At 46.9% G+C, this 18,536-nt stretch overlaps 1 protein-coding gene across 2 annotated transcripts in view; it reads left to right on the top strand.

Moving 5' to 3' along the window:
• Nucleotides 1–521: 521 nt before the first annotated feature.
• The window catches only part of TDRD7 (tudor domain containing 7), a 40,596-nt gene continuing 22,581 nt past the window's right edge, over nt 522–18,536 (top strand). Inside the window, exons 1-6 of one of the 2 annotated variants that reach the window (NM_001305104.2) lie at nt 522–697; nt 2,820–3,041; nt 10,305–10,446; nt 11,111–11,324; nt 14,696–14,781; nt 15,966–16,183. In NM_001305104.2, coding sequence (NP_001292033.2) covers nt 2,835–3,041; nt 10,305–10,446; nt 11,111–11,324; nt 14,696–14,781; nt 15,966–16,183 — 867 coding nt within the window. In that variant the 5' untranslated portion in view covers nt 522–697; nt 2,820–2,834. Of the gene's footprint in view, nt 698–2,819; nt 3,042–10,304; nt 10,447–11,110; nt 11,325–12,309; nt 12,482–14,695; nt 14,782–15,965; nt 16,184–18,536 lie in introns of those variants that run through there. The other variant, XM_004949619.4, reaches the window with a different exon arrangement.

Raw genomic sequence — 18,536 nt, 5'->3', positions numbered from 1 at the left:
TTAGATGCTGCTGTCAAGGGGCCTGGGAGAACATTGGGATGGACACCAGAATGTTGGAAAGGATTTGGTTCCATCAAAACTGAATTAATGAGAACTGCCCTGAGCCTGTCAGGTAACTACAAGAGGGGTGAAACACAAGTATTGCTGCTCTGAAACCAGAAACAGGGCTCTAACTAGCGCCTCAGAGCTATCCATAGATAAAAGGGTAAATATCCACACAGATTTTGAACATCCTGTTGGAGAGCTCCACAAACGGAGCTACGTGGAAAGGACATGGACTGTGGTCCTGCCAAGGCACTCCTTTTAAATAGGAGACAGAAGTTCTCAAACCGTTGTAAACTGTGAGCCAAGAGACGCTCCAGAAGTACGAAAGTCCACCTGACAGGGCGGGTGAATGCTCTCACACCAAATCTCAACCCCATCCGAGCTCAGTTCCCCGCCTCCGCCACAGCCCCCAAGATGGCCGCCCCGCCCCGCCCCGCCCCACGGCTGGGCTGCAGGAGCGCCGCGCATGCGCTTCTGGCGGAGTTTGCGCCTCGTCCTGGCGGCGGGACAGGGCGGTGCGGAGCGCGGCTGGGGTGAAGAACCGGCGGAGCCCCGCGGGGCTCCCGCCCTCCTGGGCTGGACGGAGAGGCCGTGCCCGGCAGCGGGAAGCTGCTTCTGCTCCGCGGTGAAAGCGATTCTGCGGTAGTGACGGGTACGTGCCTTCGGGGAGCGCGCGGCCCGGCGCGTCGGTTGTGGGCGGTTGCGGTGGTTCCCTGGGAAGTTTGTGTGGGGGCCGGGAGCTTTGCGGGACCGGCGCGTCTCCGTGCGCGTCTCCGCTGCACTGCTGTCCGCCCGGCGCGGCTCTCCTCCGTACCGACACCTTTACGGCCGCACGGCGCGTCGCGTTCGTGGCTGCTCCTCGCGGTGCCGCGGGACGCGGTGTGTGCGGCGCTGCCTGCGGCTCAGCTCCGCCGTGTTACTGCAGCCTGGAGCCGTCCTACCCCCGCGCCACTCCTTGTTGGACTTTCCTCTCTTTGAGTCAGCCCCGCAGTCTGCCGTCCCGAGTCACGGGGCGTTCTTCCTTCTCACCTTTGCCCAGGTGTAACTTTTCCTGCACAGCTGTTAAAACAGTAAGTTCAGTGCAAGAAGGAAGGCTTGCAAGAGCGACGCTGAGGAAATCGGGATCTGACTATGCTGTTTAAATGAAGGAGTAAAGCGGGAGCCCCGCAGTGCTTTGGCTGCCTCCAGGAGGTGTATGTGTGCGTCAGTCCTCCCTGGCTGCGTGCGGCCGTACCGCTGGGGCGATGGGAGGGTTCGGTGTCACCAGAGGGATGCTGGGGTGTGTGATTGCAGCCTGCCCTGCTGCAGGACTAGGGGAGATCTGCCTTCAGGGCCGAAATTGGCAAGCTGGAACTTCTCTGTCTGACCTGTTTGTGTACAATACATTTAGCTTCACTGTGTCGGTGTATGTACCTTTTTTAAGTACAGACGTGCAGTGCTGTGTGCTTGTGTGGGCGTATGGGTGTGTAAATACAAGCACGTGTGAGCAGTGGCCAGCTGAGGTCAGTAAGATGCTGCTTGTGCATTAAGTAAAGAGGCTCAAGGAGCCAAGGAAGTGTCGGACTCCGTGTTCCTTTCTTGCTGAGCTGGGCCATCATGTGCTTGGGGTGCACCAAGGCAGGATGCTGTTAGTGTCTCTGTGCAGACTGAAAAATGCTGAAGATTGGCATTCCTTTTCCTTTTCAGCTTGGTGTGGTGCCCAGGGTGATTTCTCCCCCCCCAGAAAAGGGAAACAGGCCTTCCCCAAAATGCATCTTCACTGTTTTATCGTAGGATAGAATCACAGAATTGCCAAGGTTGGAAAAGATCTCCAGTATCATCTAGTCCAACCGTCCACTTACCACCAATATTTTCCCACTAAACCACGTTCCGTAGTACTATCTGTGCGCATTTCTTGAATGCTTATGGCACAGTGACTCCCCCATCTCCCTGTGCAGCCCCATTCCAGTGCCTCACCAATCCTTCTGAGATTACATTTTTCCCCATATCCAACCTGAACCTCCCCTGGCACAACTTGAGGCCATTCCCTCTCATCCTGTCACTAGTTCCATGGGAGAAGAGGCTGACCCCCACTTCACCACAACCTCCTTACAGGCAGTTGTAGAGAGTGATGAGGTTTCCCCTGAGCCTCCTCTTCTCCACACTAAACAATCCCAGTTCTCTCAGCTGCCCCCCATAAGACTTGTGCTCTGTCCCCTCATCAGCTTTGTTGCCCTTCTCTGTACACAGTCCAGGACCTCTGTCTTTTTTGTAGTGAGGGCCCAAATGGCTCCCATCCGTGCAGTACTGTCCTTCAGGCACAGAATGGGGCTTGATTTGCTGGGTTGCTTCCTCTTGGATACAGGTTGTTTATGAAGCAGCTGAGGGTTTGTTCTCCAGAGCAGGGGAGGTGTAGTTAGTTCACCTCTTCACTGTCCACACACACCAAACTTCAGGCATATATGCCGCCCTCAGGTTTGTACCTAGCACCTTTCTTCCTCTGCACTGCTGGGGTGGGTGGGTGAGCGAGCAGCAGTGCCTGGGCCTTGTGACAGCAAGCCTTGTTGTGGTGGAAGGCCTGTCCTTGGCACAGCTGCCACGTTATGGGAGGTAGCTGCCAGTTTGCTCAGTTTGGCCATGCTGCACTGTCACCACCATCGTGCTCATACTGCCCTGTGATCAGGACTGGGCCCCAAAGCTGTTAAATCCTTGTTCATTTGGGGGGAAGGCAGAGTAACAAAAGCTGCTGTTGTTAGTCTCTGAATGTAAAATTGCTTTTTTCTTTTGTGGTATAGGCATTACAGGTGAAGATGCAGGAGCCTGACCTGGTTGCAAAAGCACTGCGATCTGTTCTTCATTCCAGTAAACATGGCATACCCTTGTCAGAGCTTCAGGATGAATACAGATCACTAACTGGTGAATGGATTCCCTTCAGACACCTAGGGTATGCCACACTGGAAGCCTATGTGGCAAGCATTCCTGAAGTGGTCAGGATCGAGAGAAATCAAACAGGAGAGGTAAGAATCTGGGATAATCAAGAGAATTGCAGCAGGCTGCAAATGGCTTTCATGTTTGTAAAGTGTGAAAATTCATAATTGTACTTCTGCCCTTGTCATGGATTATTTGAGAGAAACACTGTAATGTGTGTGGTGCACTAATGCTATCAGAGGTGGAAGCTGTGACACAGAGTAGATGTCTTACTTTCCTGTTCCTGTGTGCAGATCAGAAAGCAGTGTTTACAAAAGGTGGAAGATTATGGAGAGTTCCCCCTTACAGATGAGGAGTTCTGTCTGGAAAGACACTTTGATGGCATAGCTGTGATCCACATCTCAAACTTTTTTCCTCTGGGGCTATATTAGTGGGCTGTCCTGGGACCTCACAGAACATTAAGTCATGTACATGTGTCTTGAACGTATTTTCAGGCTGGGGTTCTGGAGACTTCTTTTTTTCCTACAACAAAGCTGTTGTAGACTCTCATGTGTACAAACCTGACATCAGTTTGTGAAGGCTTAGTACTCTTTGTTGTGAGTTGCAGTGCTGCAGAACATTGCAGACTTGCCAAGGTGAGGTGTTGCACCTCAGCTTAGTAAGTTTACAGAAGAACAAGCACTCAGTGCAGATGTCATGGTTCCACTGTTTGTTGTTGTTTGTTGTGGAGGGGGTAGATCCTAGCTCAGCAGAAAGAGTTCAGTGTGATCAGATAGTTTTCCCTTATTCCTTGGTCTTGCTGCTGTAGCCTGCATCTCCTGGTGGGTTGCTGGCTTGGAAGCAGCTTGCTGAAGCCACAGATCTTATCTGAGAGTGTGGAGCTCCTGGCTGCAAATCTGCTGGTTTGCTCCTCTCCCTAGGTAAACACAGATGTTTGGCAGAAACTGTGGCTGTCATACCAGATCTGGAGAGGTGGTGATTATGACCTTACTGGCTTACCTGGGTTGAGGTGGCATCTGAAAGCTCAGAAGTAGGTCTTGGTGATTATATGTGAAGTGTGGTGAGAGGTGTCATGGAATTCTTTTGGTTTTGTGTTGATTCCTGGAAATGTGGCTGTCTTTTTTTTATTATTATTAAGAAATGGTTCCCTTTCTGCCTTTTTGCAACTGTCTGAATTCACCCTTTCACAGCAGGTCACTAAGTGTGAGGTTCTCTTCTGCGTGCTCCAAGGCTGTATTGACTGCAGCTACGTCAGTAAACATGAATTCATGTGCCTCTGGGATTGTGATGTTGCAACTTAATGCTTCCTCATGGTGGCTTCGGCAGATAGCCATCTGTTTCTAACTTGGTCCTTGCAGGGTATAATCTGTTATCCTCCCTTTCCCTTGAGAGCCTTGCTTATCCTCTAATGCAGTGTGTGCTGAGAGCCTTGTGGACACTTGAGAAGTGCTGGAGGCATTCACAGAGGCATTTGTAAAGAAAGATTGAAATGTAGCTATAGGAGGTAGAAAGAGGAGGAGGTAGTTCAGCAGAAATCACTTTGCTTTTGTCATGCTGACTGTGCTTTGCTTGACTGAAGCAGCTAAAGGGAAGCAAAGACCTGGGGCAGAAGAGGCTCATGAAGAGCTCATGTTGCTGTTGTGTGACCCTCTTGTGGCAGCTATCCAGAATGTGACCTGGGAAGACACTTGAGCAGAGGGTGATGTGTGCAGTTGAGCCCTAACTGGTTTTGAGCATTTCTTATGAAGAGTGAGTAGAGGCAATCTTTGCCTTCAGGTCATGCTGAGTAGGTTGTATGCCTTTTAAAATCAGGAATGGCAGAGAGAGGATGAGGACAACCAGCAGTCACACGAGGGAATGAAGGACAAGGCTGCAAGAGGATTGCGAGGTGACTCAAATGGTAGGCACAGTGTAATCTGTGGACCAGGGCTGAAAGCGTTCATCTTGAGTAAATTCATGTGAAGAAGAAAATTCATGCTAGACAGAATTTGAGAGCAGAGCTCTTATACCCTCTTTCAGAAATAAGCACAGCTGAGCATCTTTCTGAAGGGCCTGTACACTCCTGCAGACTGCATGGGGCAGTATGCGAGGTCTGTGCACATTAGCAGGGCTGTGATCTCATTGGGGTCAGAGACCCGTTGTGGTAGCTGATGCAACTGACCGCTGCCATGGGTGGGCACAGGCTGTTATGAAGAACATGATGGGATAGAAGGAAGGGGAGCAAGCATAAGCCTCTCTTGTTTGAGAGCTATGGGAGTGAACAGAGCCCTGCTGTGGGACAGATGATGAGCTAGCAAGAGCTTCTTTGTTGGGAGCTGTGGGCAGACAGGTGTATGGGTTCTTTTGTAACCTTGGTGATCAGGAACATGTAGGAGATGAAGCAGATGATGCCTTCCTCAGACATCTGCAAGAAGCCTCGCTTTTGTAGGCTCTGGTTCTCATGGAGGACTAGAACTACTGGGTAAGAACACCTTCCTGACACAAACAGGGAGCTTATGAGGGGAAATGCTCGGCTGGACCCAGTTCTTACAAGCAAGGAAGAAGTGCTCAGAGGTGTAAAACCTGTGGACAGCCTTTCCTACAGCGTCTGCAGGATGATGGTATTCAGGATTGTGAAAGGAGGGGAGTGAGGTAAAAGGCAGCATCGTGATGAAGAACCTGAAAAGAGTAGACTTTGTTTTGTTCAAGAGTCTGTCTGGAAGAATCCCATAGGATACAATCCTGTAGAGAAGGGTGGCTCAGGAGAAGTAGCCCACTTTCATGTATCACCTCGTCTGACTCAAGAGTTTTCCATTCCAGTAGGGAGGAAAAATAAGCAAAGGTTGTAGAGACTTGCATGAATGAACAAGCTGCTGCTCCCTAAACTTAAAAAGGAAGTATGCATGAAGTAGCAACAGGGAGAAGTGAATATCCACGCATCTGGGCATGGAGATAGGCAAGACTGCATTTCTTAATGACTACTTCAACAATGTAAAAGCCAAGAAAGAATGCCATCATTTTCAAAACAACTCCCAAAGCACCGCCACTTCAGGCAGTATCCTTCTGAAGGAAGACTGAAACAGCTGGTCCAGGTGGCAGGAGAAAGCAGAGGAGCAGCAGAAAAATGAGAAAAAGCTGAAGCAACCGAAGAACTTCAGCGCTTGGCTGTGCTGCGTGTCATGGCAGCCTTATGAAGGCCCTGCTCAGAGCACGGAGCACAGGCTGTCATGCAGATGCCTCTGAAAGGGTGAAGCGTGAAGGATTTCAGATGGATCTGTCCACAGAGCTGAGGTAGGACCTGCTCTGCCCAAGTCCACTGTAGGAACAAGTTTTTGTCTTCTTTCAGCGCGTCTTTGGAAGCAGCAGTAAAGTGTGGCCACACCATAAGAGAACAGGCAGCTCCTGAGCAGTTCTAAAAATGAGTGAACCTGACACCTTTACAGCGCAGCTGGTAACAAAAGTCACTCTGTGTAGCAGTGTTACAGAGCATGATCTCATAATAAAGCTACACTGCGGTCATCATAAAGCAATACAATTGGTAGGAGCTGATGACTTGCAGATTTGAAACACTCAAAGGCTTAGGAGAAAGCCACCCAGAGCTGGTTCATCATGCAGCCTGCTAATGCACGTTGTAATGGAGTTGTACATTATGTGCTGGAGTCCAGCTTCTTCTTTCACTTTCAGCTTAGGGATGTTTCCTAGTACACAGGAAGGGCAACTCATGTTCTGAATTAGTACTGGCTTGCAGGTGTGAAGAACTACGCTATTAAACTATTCCTTGTTTAGTGGCAAAAAGGGAGAACTGGAACTGGAGGAGCAAGGAAAAAAACAACAGCAGCCCATTCCTACGTGGTGGCTGCAAGAAGCAAGCAAGAAACCCAGGCAGAAATCTGCTGTCGTGTATCTCAGTGCTACAGTGAGGGCCTCTTAGTAAAGACTGCAGCAAATAACTGCTCTACAAGAATGCTTCGCTAATGCCCTGGTTGTCTTGTAGTCCCACCTGAAGCTCAGATACACCATCTTTAATACACCCCTTGTACCTACAAGAGTCCCCCTGACAAACAGAGCATGAAACAAGCATTGCAGGAGACATGCTTGACTGAACTGGGAGCTTTGGATCTTAATTCTGCTGCTAACAGAATCTGACAAGAGTCAGGAGCAGAACTGTGTGAGCTGGAAGGAATATAGAGATACTGTCCATGTAGGGATGTGGTAAGAAAAGCTGCAGCCCATGTAGAGTTGAATCTGGTGAGGGACAAGAGGAAATGTTTCTATAGGTGTGTAAGAAAATGATGACTAGAGAAAGTTTGAGCCTGCAGATGATTTATAATTGGCACCTAATCTTAAAGGACATGTAGCATACCTTCTCTGCCTTGTTATTCGCTGGCAAGGCTGGCCATCAGCCACTCCAAGGCTCCTGAGATTGGGAAGGTCCATAGCAAGGAAGCCTTAGTTTCAGCAAAGAAGAACTAAGATAAGGAACGCCTAAGCAAACTGGCCATGCACTCCTGTGCGGGCCTGATGCAGTGCACTCCTGGGTGCTGAGAGCTGGCTGTTGTTGGAAAGCCATTCTTGATTCCTCACTTCACAATTGCACGTTATTTGTCATTGTTTTTTGGCAGTATGTATATTTGTGAGCAATTGTTTTCAAGGATGAAGTACAGGAAGAGTAAAATTATGTAAAAGATCTCTGATGAGGATTGTAGAGACCTCACTGAGAATTGCAGCCACTGCCACTGAACCAGCCTGATGCATTAGTTTCACAAAAACAAGCTCAAGTATCCCACTAGTTCTGTTTTTAATTGCTCTTTTTTGTTTGTTTTAGTAAAAATATTAAATATTAAAGTATTGTTACTTATATACATGAACTATATAATATATTTTAAGGGATGCTCCAAAAACAATGCCTGCTATTTTGTTGTGTCTGACCACAATGTCAGAGGCAAGCATTGGTGGGGCAGCAGTAGAGGTTGAACTTTCCTGTTAGTATTTCATTCCATATTGTTGCTGTGCTGCACATGGCAGCAGAGGGGCTGTCTGACTGAATGGTGTCTGGGTTGGCAAAGCATATGAAGCAGAGGTGTGTCATTGAACTCCTTCATGCAGAAAAAATGGCACCCACTGATATTCTTCTCTGCTTGCTGAATGTTTATGGAGACCAAACAGTGGATGTCAGCCCAGAGAGGTGCTACATTTTAGCAGTGGTGACATTGGGTCACCTCCACTGGTGCAGATTTTTACAAGCACCGCATGCAAACTCTTCTTTATTCTGTGGTGGTGCTACTTAGCATGGATGACCAAAGTGATGGGATAGAGTCCACCTTTAGGAAGTCTGCTGATGGTTGGAGTGACTGATGGCTGTTTGGAGAGCAGGTGGTTCCCCTCCAGATGGACCTCGGCAAGCTGGATAAATGACATAACAGAAGCCTCGTGATGGTTCAGCACAGTGAAATGACAAGCCCTGCAAGCAGGGAAAGTGTTATGCGTCACTACAGTCTTGTGGGTGACCAGCCAGGAGACAACTTGGCAGATAAGATCCAAGTTCAGCATGAGCAGCAGTGTGCTATTGCAGCACGGGAGTCTGATGAACTGGGTTGCATTAGGAAGTCTGTTGTCAGCTGGTTAATGGAGATCTGTTCCTCTGTACTCAGCCCAGGTGAGAGCACATGCAGGGTCCTGTGTCCACCGAAGCAACAGGGATGTGGACATTCTGCATCAAATTTGGTGAGTAGATTGGAAGGTGGTAAAGGGACTGGAACTCTTTCATGTGTTGGCAGGCTAAGATAGCTGGATTTGTTCACTGTGGAGAAGAGAAAGCACAGGAGAGTCTAATCCGTGTGTATTAACAGCTGTTCTGGGGAGAGTGGAAAAACATTTGAGCCTAGCTGTATCTCCAGTACTCAGTAGTATTCAGTGAACAGGCAAGAGGTGCAAAGTGAAATACAGATGATTTCATTTGAACATAAGTGGTTGCTTGTTTTTGGTTTTTTTTTGGAGTAATGGTGGTCAAACCGTGGAACAAGTTATCCAGAGTGATTGAAAAGTCTCCATCCTTGGAGATATTCCACTCCCAACTGGACAATCTCTTGGGCGAGTAGGTACAGTTAATGCCATTCTGAGCAGGGATAGTGAATGAGGTGGTCTATAGAGATCTCTACCAACTTTGGCCTCGCTGGACTTCCTTGCATGTAACTACTGCACTGGTTAGTCTGTATACTGAGATGCTACCAGGCCAAGCTCTGACACCCTCGGCGTATTTCTTGTACAGGTGATGACTGCACAACAGTTGTACAGTGTGACTTCAAAGCAGCAGGTTATCTGGGGTCCTAGTAGGGTAACAGCACTGTGTGAGAGGGTCTCTTTTTTCAGCCTCTCTCACCATGCTTTTTGGATTGCTCCAAAGTTGGCATCCTCAAAGTGTTGGAAGAATACTCCTTCAGCTGCCTTAATTTGTTTTTGGCACTTGGATGACTCCAATGTTTGGGCTGGTATTCTGTCCATGAGGCCAAGTTCATGTGAGATCTGTGGCTTGGGGGCTTGCTGAAGCAGTGTTTGTTTGCTTTTAAAGGACAACTTTTGTCTGCATTACAAAGATGTATCAAGGAGAGGCCAAGGCAAGAGGTCATAGTGGAGGCAAAGACAGTTGTCTATATACTTGCCCAAAGCCAAACCACTGTTGAGTGCCAACACAGTGCTTGCAGGCAATCTGTGCCAGTGGGATGGCTGTGCTATTCCTGTGTGAGGATGGAAAAGGACAGCCTAGCAGTGTGGGGCCGCAGTAGTGCCTGAGCACATGTGGGCAGAAGTCAATCAAAAGGAGTGAGAGCAAGTGGGAAGGCTCTGGCCAAGGAGGACAGGCAGAGCTTGGGGTGAGGAGAGGCTGAGGGGCTGGAAGTCCCATGAGTGGTGGTTTGCAGGGCTGGGCCTGCCTGTCTCTTGGCTGTGGGTATTGAGTGGCTGCTGGAAGCTCCTGCAAAGTCAATGTGTACTGCCTGAGAAGGTGTGAGGAGACCCTTGGGAATCTGCTTTATTGGTTGGAGATGGAGGAAGTACAGGGCAGTGTTGTGAAGTGGAATCTTGGACTTGTAGGATGCAAGAGAGGAGCTGGGCTGCTGCCAGATGGGCTCCAAGCTAAAGATGGAGAGCCTTGGGTGGGTTTGGCTATTAGCTCTGCTGATTTCTGAGGAGCACTGTGGAAGGAGAAGATTCTCAAAGGCCTCTGTCTGTTTCTGAAACTTCTGCTGAATTGCCTGCTGGCCTCTGTGAGCTATTGATTACAGGAAGTGGAAATTGCTGTCAGTCTTTTTATGACTGTGGGTGAGCTTGGGCCTCAATGACTGTTTCTACTTCTGTCCCTTTCATGCCCCGAACAGGTGACTTGCCATGCTGTTGCTTGCCCTGAGACCATGCAGATTGCTCAACTCGTAGCCCGACAGAGCAGTTCAAAGAAGAAAACAGGAAAGCAAGTGAACTGCCGGATGAGGCTGAAGAATACATCTCCAGTCACACCAGTAGGTAAGCCCCAGGCAGCTGCAAAAGGCTTGCTGTTACTAAAGACTTTTGCCTATTTAGAAGCAAAAGTCTTTGCCTTAAGGTGTGCCACTGAAGGCAGTGAGATGTGTGTTCTCACTGGAGGGTTCCAACGAATGGGATGTGATGCTGACAACAGGGTATCAGTGCTTGCAAGCCACTGTCTGTGAGAGAGGCTTTCTTTAGCACACTCCTGAAAAAAAAATGTTCTGGAAAGACCCTTGCCTTCATTTCCATTTGGCTGTGCTTTTGTGGGAGAAATGTCTGAGATAGGTGTGAGTAGAGTGGTGGTGAGCCTGCTTGATTTTAAGGGATAATCTAGCCTTTGGTGGGCTGGCAGAGGTGAGCTGTGCCCCCATGGTGAGGAGCAGCCTGGGCAGCATCAGCTGCAGATATCTCTGCAGTTCCTGATGTGAATGCCCTGGTACCTCAGCACAGCTGCTGCCCAGGTTTGCCTGCTGATGAGCTGAAGAAATCCAGCTCTAATGTCCAGCTTTGGACAGCTGTCTCGAAGTTGTTGAGTTCAGTAACTCTGGTTCTGCTTGCACTGCACTGCAACCTGTTTGTATGTGTTAGCTGCTGCCTGTAAGGACGGCTTGCATAGGGCAGAGGAGAGCATTACTGATGTCCATGTCTGGAAACTCTTTAGGAAGGCCGGAAGGAACTTTGCGGCAACCCAGGTCACTGAACACACTGGAAGAAGGCAGCAAGAAGCCCATCCCTCGTGTGCCGAGAGGCGGAGGTGTACTATGCGTCACAACAAATCCTACCACGGAGAGTGCCTGGTCTGCCCCACCTGCAGCCACAGGGAGTGGGTTGCCTAGAGAGATCCCCATGCAGAGACATGTCACGCTTGTCAACAGGTCAGTGCATGCAGTGGGAGATGCAGGGACACAGGATGGTGCTTGGATGCTTCTTTGTTCAAGGATTTTCTGGCCTTGTGGGTATGTGGGAATCAGAGAGGGTTTGTGTGCTGAGAGGATGCTGATACTGAGCGCTAATGATTGTTTCTCTGCAGCAGGCTTCTCTTTGCCCTCTGCCTACCTCAGCCTTTGCAGCGTTAGCATTTCTGTGCTTTTTCTGGATCACATGCAGCCAGCAGCTGCCCGGATGTGTTGGGCCAAGCTGGGATGAGGCTGGAGGTGCCGTTTTGCTGGGTTAGCACTCTGTGCTGCTTTTCAGCCCTTGTGTGTGAGCATCTCTAATCCAGGTGGCTTATGGAGCTGCTGGGCCATCATTTCTCTTTGTGGGGTGTTTACCTCTGCCCCAGGCTGTCAGCTGATGGTGCAGGGTGAGTGTGTGTTGCCACTCATGGTGGCTGCGCTCAGCCTCAGCCACACTGTGCTGTAATGTGCTGTGAGGCATGGGGCTGTCAGCATCATTGGCTAAGTGCAGCTGCCATGGACTGCTTGAACGCCCAAGGCTGTGATTAGTGTGGCACAGAACAGTGCCCTAGTGCCCTGGGAAGGGGATGCAGGCCTTTTGCTGTGGGGCAAATGTACGTGACAGGAGCACCCCACCTCTCTCCTCAGAGCAGTGCTGTGGTGTTTTGCTGTGAGATTTTTGTGGCCATGGCTTCAGGGGTTTGCTGCTGCTTGGTCATGGGTGATAGGGAACGGCCTGTTTCGCCTTCCCACTCTGTCATGCCTATATGATGTGGGAGAGATGCTAAAAGTAGCTGTGATTCTGGCAGGTTGTTTCCTACTGCCATCTCAGGCCACCTTGCAGGTGCTGTTGTGGGGTATATATAACAGCAATCAGTTATCAATCTAAGTCCATGCCAGTGTGCTGCTGTGGACCTGCAAGTCCACAGACTGAGAAGGACTTCACTTGTAAATCATACTGTAGGAGACACTGAAGTTGGAAAACAATGACACATGAAAGTAGATGAAGGTGCTTGGTGTCCCCCTTGCCTCAATCAGCAGGCAGTGTTTGCTGGTGGCTGCCAACCAGCCCTGCTCCTGGGATTGGTCTTTGGCCCTTGGACAGTGCGGAGTAGGACGGCGTGGGCCTTACTAAGGTAAGGGGCTTAGGCATGGAAAAGCATGCATTCCCTCCTCTCTGAAGAAATGTGCCTCTGAAGAAGCCTGCCTTTCAGCTATGCATGGATGCTTGGCAGGGCAGCATGTCTAATCATGTGTTTGTGTCGGGCCGTGCTGCTGTCTTCTCTTACTGGTAGCATGACTGGGAGGCCTCCTGCTGGGAGCACTTTTCAACAACTAGAGTGCATGAGGCCTTGCAAGCAGTTGAATTTTCTGTATCTGCATGCTGGGAAGTAGCATGTTGGCCTTCTGACTGTCTAGCTCTGTGCCAGGCAGGCTTGGTTCTGGACTGTCCTACACCTCTTTGCACAAAGAACTGAATTCTTGCTGCAGTACCTACTAGTTATCCCTGCGCTCAGGTCATCCATGTTACCTGAAGTGCAGCAGTGGTGTGATACTGGGACTGGAACACAACTGATTTCTGTTGTGAGGCAGCAGTCTCACTTATCCAAAGTCTCTGTTACCTATGTGACTAGCTTATGGGATTCTTTTCTCAAGTACCTGTCCAGTTTGGAGTTGTCATTGCTGGTGAATAAATGTATGGAGAGATGGCTGAAGGAGGCTGGGATCCCGGCTTTCTTTTAGGGCCTCCATGGCCAGGCACAGATACCTTCGAAGGAGACAACTTATGTGAGGGTGTGGGCTGTGGCACACAAGAGGACATCTCCTATCTTTTTGTTGTTCTGTTGCAGACAAAATATTGAGGAGACTCTTCAGATGATAAGAGTTGTGTATAAATGTCAGTCTGAGTTTGATGCGGGTGACCTATGCTTTAGTACTTTTAAGTCTCATCACGCTTTTGTTTCACATGTGCTCATCTTTGAGCTGCTGGTCTGTCCTCTTCTGCTATGGAAAATGCTGCACTTGACAGTGGCTGTCCTGACTACTAATACAGTAGGACTTGTCTCTCAACAGAGGTACTATTTTTGGTTAAAGTGACATCCTATACCTGGTGGAGGAGCAGGCTTGTCATTTCATGAGGACAGAAAGAAAGTGAAGGGTACCCAATTTTGTTAGATCTTGAAGAGGCAATATTGGTGGTGGGTGGGTGGTTGTGCTAGATGGTTCTAGTGGTCTTTTCCAACTTTAATGATTATATAATTAGGAAGGTGTGAATGTGAGACCTTTTTCTGCTTTGTGATTGTGCTCTGATTAAAGGTCAGCTTGAGGACATGTAAGTTTACCTTTATAACATGCTAGCCTTGGCTTCCTTTTGCTGTTGTTGCTAACTTCAGCTTAGTACTTGATATCTGTGCTATCTTCAAAGATCCCAGGTGGAGCTCGGAAGTCTCCTTTGATGTTTCTGTGTCTGGTGATTTCCTCCAGAGTTGTCTGTGGACTCCACAGGTGGCTGTTGTCCTCATGTGCCCCCTGGAAATGGACCATCTGCAGAGCCTGCTTAGTGCATGTACAATGGATGCTCTAGCCTGAAGCTTCCTGGGATTTGCAGCAATTTGCCATGCTTCTGTGGAGAGCTATTTTAGTGCATTTGCTGCTACTATTGCTCCACTGCAGTTCTTCCATGCATAAATGCCTTTGGAAGGTGCTTGCTCTTGGTCTTTGAACTCTTCTGAAACTCTTGCTTCTCCTTGCTTGCAATGTAAGTGACGCAGTACATGCTGTTGTGACCTCTCTGCTGTCAGGAGCTCATGCTGAATGTGCTCTCAGTATAAATGGAACAGAAACAGGTTGAGAGCCTGTTGCTTAGAATTAGGGATAGGACTAACAAAGGCCAGCTGGTGATAGGAGTATACTTTGTATTTTTAAGTGTGTTCCTGAATTCTGCAGCCTAAGGCTTTCAGGAGACGTGGCAGTTAAGAAGATGGACATGTTCATGTTCATCAGCAAGACTGAGACTCTGGCCAAAAGAAAACCAAATTGTGAAGCATTATGACTGAGCTTAATCTGTTCTGTTGGGTCTGCATGGTCTGTTTTTTTGTGAATGTCTTCCTACTGAGTGTTTTGTTATTCTCAGTGATCAGCATAGTTAAGTCACACTAGAAAACACCTGTTGATTTGCCTTGATGTTGCTAGCTGAGGTGTCTTGCTTGTTAGGACAACAGGAGTTTGCTCTTATGTAGAGAACCAGTTAGAAGTTTGTGGAATACATACTATTTCGCATGTATGTCTTATAAGCAAATAGAATGCTCTTCAGAGCCAAGAAATTGATTTAAAGCAAATTTCAATTTTAGGTCTGAGAAGAGACCAACTGTCTCACCACGGTTTCAAAAGGAGCTGCACGTTCACCTGTCCAGAAGGCCTTCCGTTGATTCAAATGGTAAGTTTCCCCATTAAGAGGTGTCTTCTTGTTCACGTTGCTGGCATTAGAATGGGTGTATTCCTAAGAAAAGCCTGTCTTGCTACTTGTTTTGAATGAAGATAGATTTGGGTAAAATATCAAGTTTCATGAGCGAACCTCTCACTTTGATTTCATGGTGCTGGGAAAATAGATGTGCTTATTTGTCTGCCTTTTTGTTTCTGTCTTCTAGGAAAATCATTGTGTAGTAATTGTCAAAGCCAGTCACATAGTATGAGTGAGTATCTTGGGAACTGGAGTATACTTCACTTCAGTGCCAGGGTATGGATATAATAGCGGAGGGTGAAATCGTGGCTTTTGGGATTAAACAGCCACATGAATGCCAGCAAGCTACCCTAGCTGTTCAGAACACATCCTTCTGCCTGCCTGAATCCCAGCAGTTGTATTGTTGGCCGGCTTGTCAAATGATGATTGCTTTCCTTGAGATTTGCCAGGTTGATTTGGGAAATTACAGGTCTGGTAGCAAGTGCTCCCTGCCACAAGAGAAGACGAGCGAAGAATGAGGGGGCAGGAAAGCTAGTGATGTGAGCCTCCAACTGGAGGTCATGACTTCCCTTCTCCTATAGGTGGTGCACGAAGCCACACAAAGTAGCTGGATATTCACAGAATCACAGAATTGTAGGGGTTGGAAGGGACCTCCAGCAACTATCGAGTCAAGACTGTGTGTTTTCAGACTTTTACTTAGGACATATCTTAGAATAAAAAGTGACTCTCTAGTCTATTTTGTATATCTTTTAATTTGGATTAACATACTTAGGTATTCTGTTTTATCTGTGTTGTGTATGTACTTGGGGAAAAAAAACATCCTGTATCTGTCTTGGGAGATGGCCTCCGTGCTGCTGAGTGGCTGCACTATTGCCAAAGATTTTGCATCCTCCTCCAGCATCCTTTCTGAAAAAGGTTTAATACCTGCCTATGAAAAGAACCACAGTAATTCAGAATTCTATTTCAGCTGTGTCCGAGTGTGTGAGGCTTCCGTGTGTCTTTCCAATGGAAAGTGACTTGAAACAGTTATACAAGAGAGTAGTGTTTTAGAATTGGTGTTACACTGGCAACTCCCATGATTAATTATTAAGTAGGTGGGTTAAAATCTGTCCCTACTGATAAGATTATGTTTACTTGAAGGTTCTATTTTTGTTTAACAGATAACTTGAATACATCTGGTGTGGAGACGCATACTGTCGCCTCTGGCCGTTCTGTTCCTAACATCAGTGAAATTCAAAACCGCATTAAGGAGATTTTGAGCAAGTACAGAAATGGTGTTTGGCTGTCGAAGATAGCACAGGTTTATGAGGAAACGTACAGGGAGGAGCTTAGTACAACAGTGCTCCGTCAGCTTGAGCACTGGCCACATGTGTGCACCGTAAGTATTGAATATCATTTTTTTTGAAGGATGCCAACACCCTTCCAATTTGAGTGCTCATTTGCCAAATGTTATTTTTAATATGTAGCAGTTAAAAAAAAAAAAATACAATGCCTTTGAAACAACACTCCAAAAAATCACTATTAGGAGCTGCTATCAGGCTGAGTCCCCTCTTACTGGTTGTCTCACCACCAACTTAAGATTCTTCAGTCACTGTGTTTTTTGTCTTTTTCTCTGCACTGATGGTTCCATTTAGGGTACAATGCTACTTTGCATCAAAGCTTTCTTTCTTGAAAAGCTTTATTTTAACATGTCAGTCCTATCAGTAAATGCTTCCAACTTCAACATCAAACCAAGACACCCGAAGGATATTAATGAGAATCTCGTCTGCTGGAGGTGACTTTTCATTCTATACTGCAAAGTATTTTATATGAAATGTAAAGTAAGGGTTCTACTGATTCTGAATACTTGCTTTTCAGGAGTAGAAGTATTTGCATGCTCTTAGAGCGTGGTGTTCTAACACACACATAAATTTTATTTGTCACATCTTATAACAGGCATCAGTGACTTATTGTAAACAGCAGTGATTTGTTTTGATGGTTGATAACAGCTCCTGTGTTATCTGTAGAGCAGACTGTTCTGAGTTAATTCATGCAGCAAATTTTTAGTCTTATCTTTTCTAAGATAACATTCCAGACTAAATGTTACTGTTCACACAGGATATTCTCTGTTTGTATGCTTTCCATTTGCTTGTTATCTGCTGAGTTTATCTCTTCTTTTTTTCTAGCAAACAGATAAATTCATTTTAATGTAAGTAAGCAGTCATTGAGTCTGTGGAAATGTTCTAATATATCAAGCTCAGTACAACAGCAGTCTTAACTACGAACTTGCCTTGGCACAGTCTTACTGTAGAAGACAGTTAATGAACCTGTGGAGTCTGCCTCAGTTTACTTGACTTATGTAACATATACTTGTGGCCCTGACATGGAGAAGTTTGAACTAGGGACTTAATAGAAGGTTATTGCATGTTCAAACAAGTTGTCTGTGTAGAGCACTGTAGATCCTCTGAAAGGACACAGAGTGGTATTGTTAAAGATGATGCCATTACTAACTTCTGCATTACTTCTGCCTCTTTTGATACTCTACATTGGGAGCATCTGCTTGCCTCAGAACAGGAAAAATCCCTGGTGTTTCTCTAAGCACCTTTTTTAAAGAGACAACACACATACTCTTACTGAATGTATACTGATAAGTAGTAGCTTAGTTACAAATGATGAAGCGATGAACTTTGTAATATGGTTTCAGTGTCATCAAACTAAACTTGAGGTCTCTGCCCTGGATGGTGTCATATCTTAGTAATTCTCATCTCTAAATCTTTCTCTACAAGGAAGAAATTTCATTTTTTTCTTCCTTCCAGAGAAATAATCATTTCTGTCTTTAGGTTCCAGTCAGAAACAGTGGAAAAACTTTGAGCCAAGTGAGCTGAAGTCTCCAGAAATCATTGTACATTACAGGCTTTTTATTGGCCTTGCTTTCAGTCTTATTCTTTCAGTCAGGGGGACCAACATTGGCATTGGTTCTCCATTGGCATGTTAGTTTCCCTCTTCAGGTTAGTTTGAGCATCTTGCTTGTAGTATCACATTTTGCACAACTAAACAAAAGTACAAAGTATTTGTTTACTGTCTATCACTTACAGATAATAGCTGAGCTTTAACGAGTAGTTGGGCTGGGGCTAAATATGCTGATCATCCTCAAGCAGTCTTTGCTGACCAGGTAGACCTCCATCAGGAAGAGAAAGGTCTGTTTCAACAGTTCTGTTGGTCAGATCTTCAGTGTTGCTGAACTGTCTGCTCCCATGAGTGCAAAACTTCATCTCTCCTATGTCGGGATGGTGGTGGTCAGGTTCCAAAGGCTGTCTTGTCAGAGATGCATGATTGTAAATAAAAGGGTAAAAGAAAGGGAAAATGTACTCATAGGGTTTTGTTTGTTTGTTTTGAAGTAGTCATTACAAGTTAGAAGCTTATCATTGCAAACAAGAAATGGAATTCCCTAGAATAGAACAGTGAGCTTGCAAAGCAGGCCTGCTAGCCATATTAGTAGGAGGGACCTTGTAGGTGTATCTATAAACTCTTCTGGATATAATAGTGAGATATTGGTGGTAAAGTGGCTGATTTGAATTTGCTCTTGTTAGCCTTTTTGCTTGTTATTATGGATGCCAGTGGAATGATTTGGGTTGGAAGGAACCTTTAAGATCACCTAGTTCCAACGTTTCTGCTATAGGCAGGGATATCTCCCACTAGGCCAGGTTGCTCACAGCCCCATCCAGCCTGGCCTTGAACACCTCCAGTATGGG

Source organism: Gallus gallus, chromosome Z, assembly GCF_016699485.2.
Source record: "Gallus gallus isolate bGalGal1 chromosome Z, bGalGal1.mat.broiler.GRCg7b, whole genome shotgun sequence".
Classification (NCBI taxonomy): domain Eukaryota; kingdom Metazoa; phylum Chordata; class Aves; order Galliformes; family Phasianidae; genus Gallus; species Gallus gallus.
Note: the sequence above shows the minus strand (reverse complement) of the source record. Positions and strands in the feature narration are given on the sequence as shown.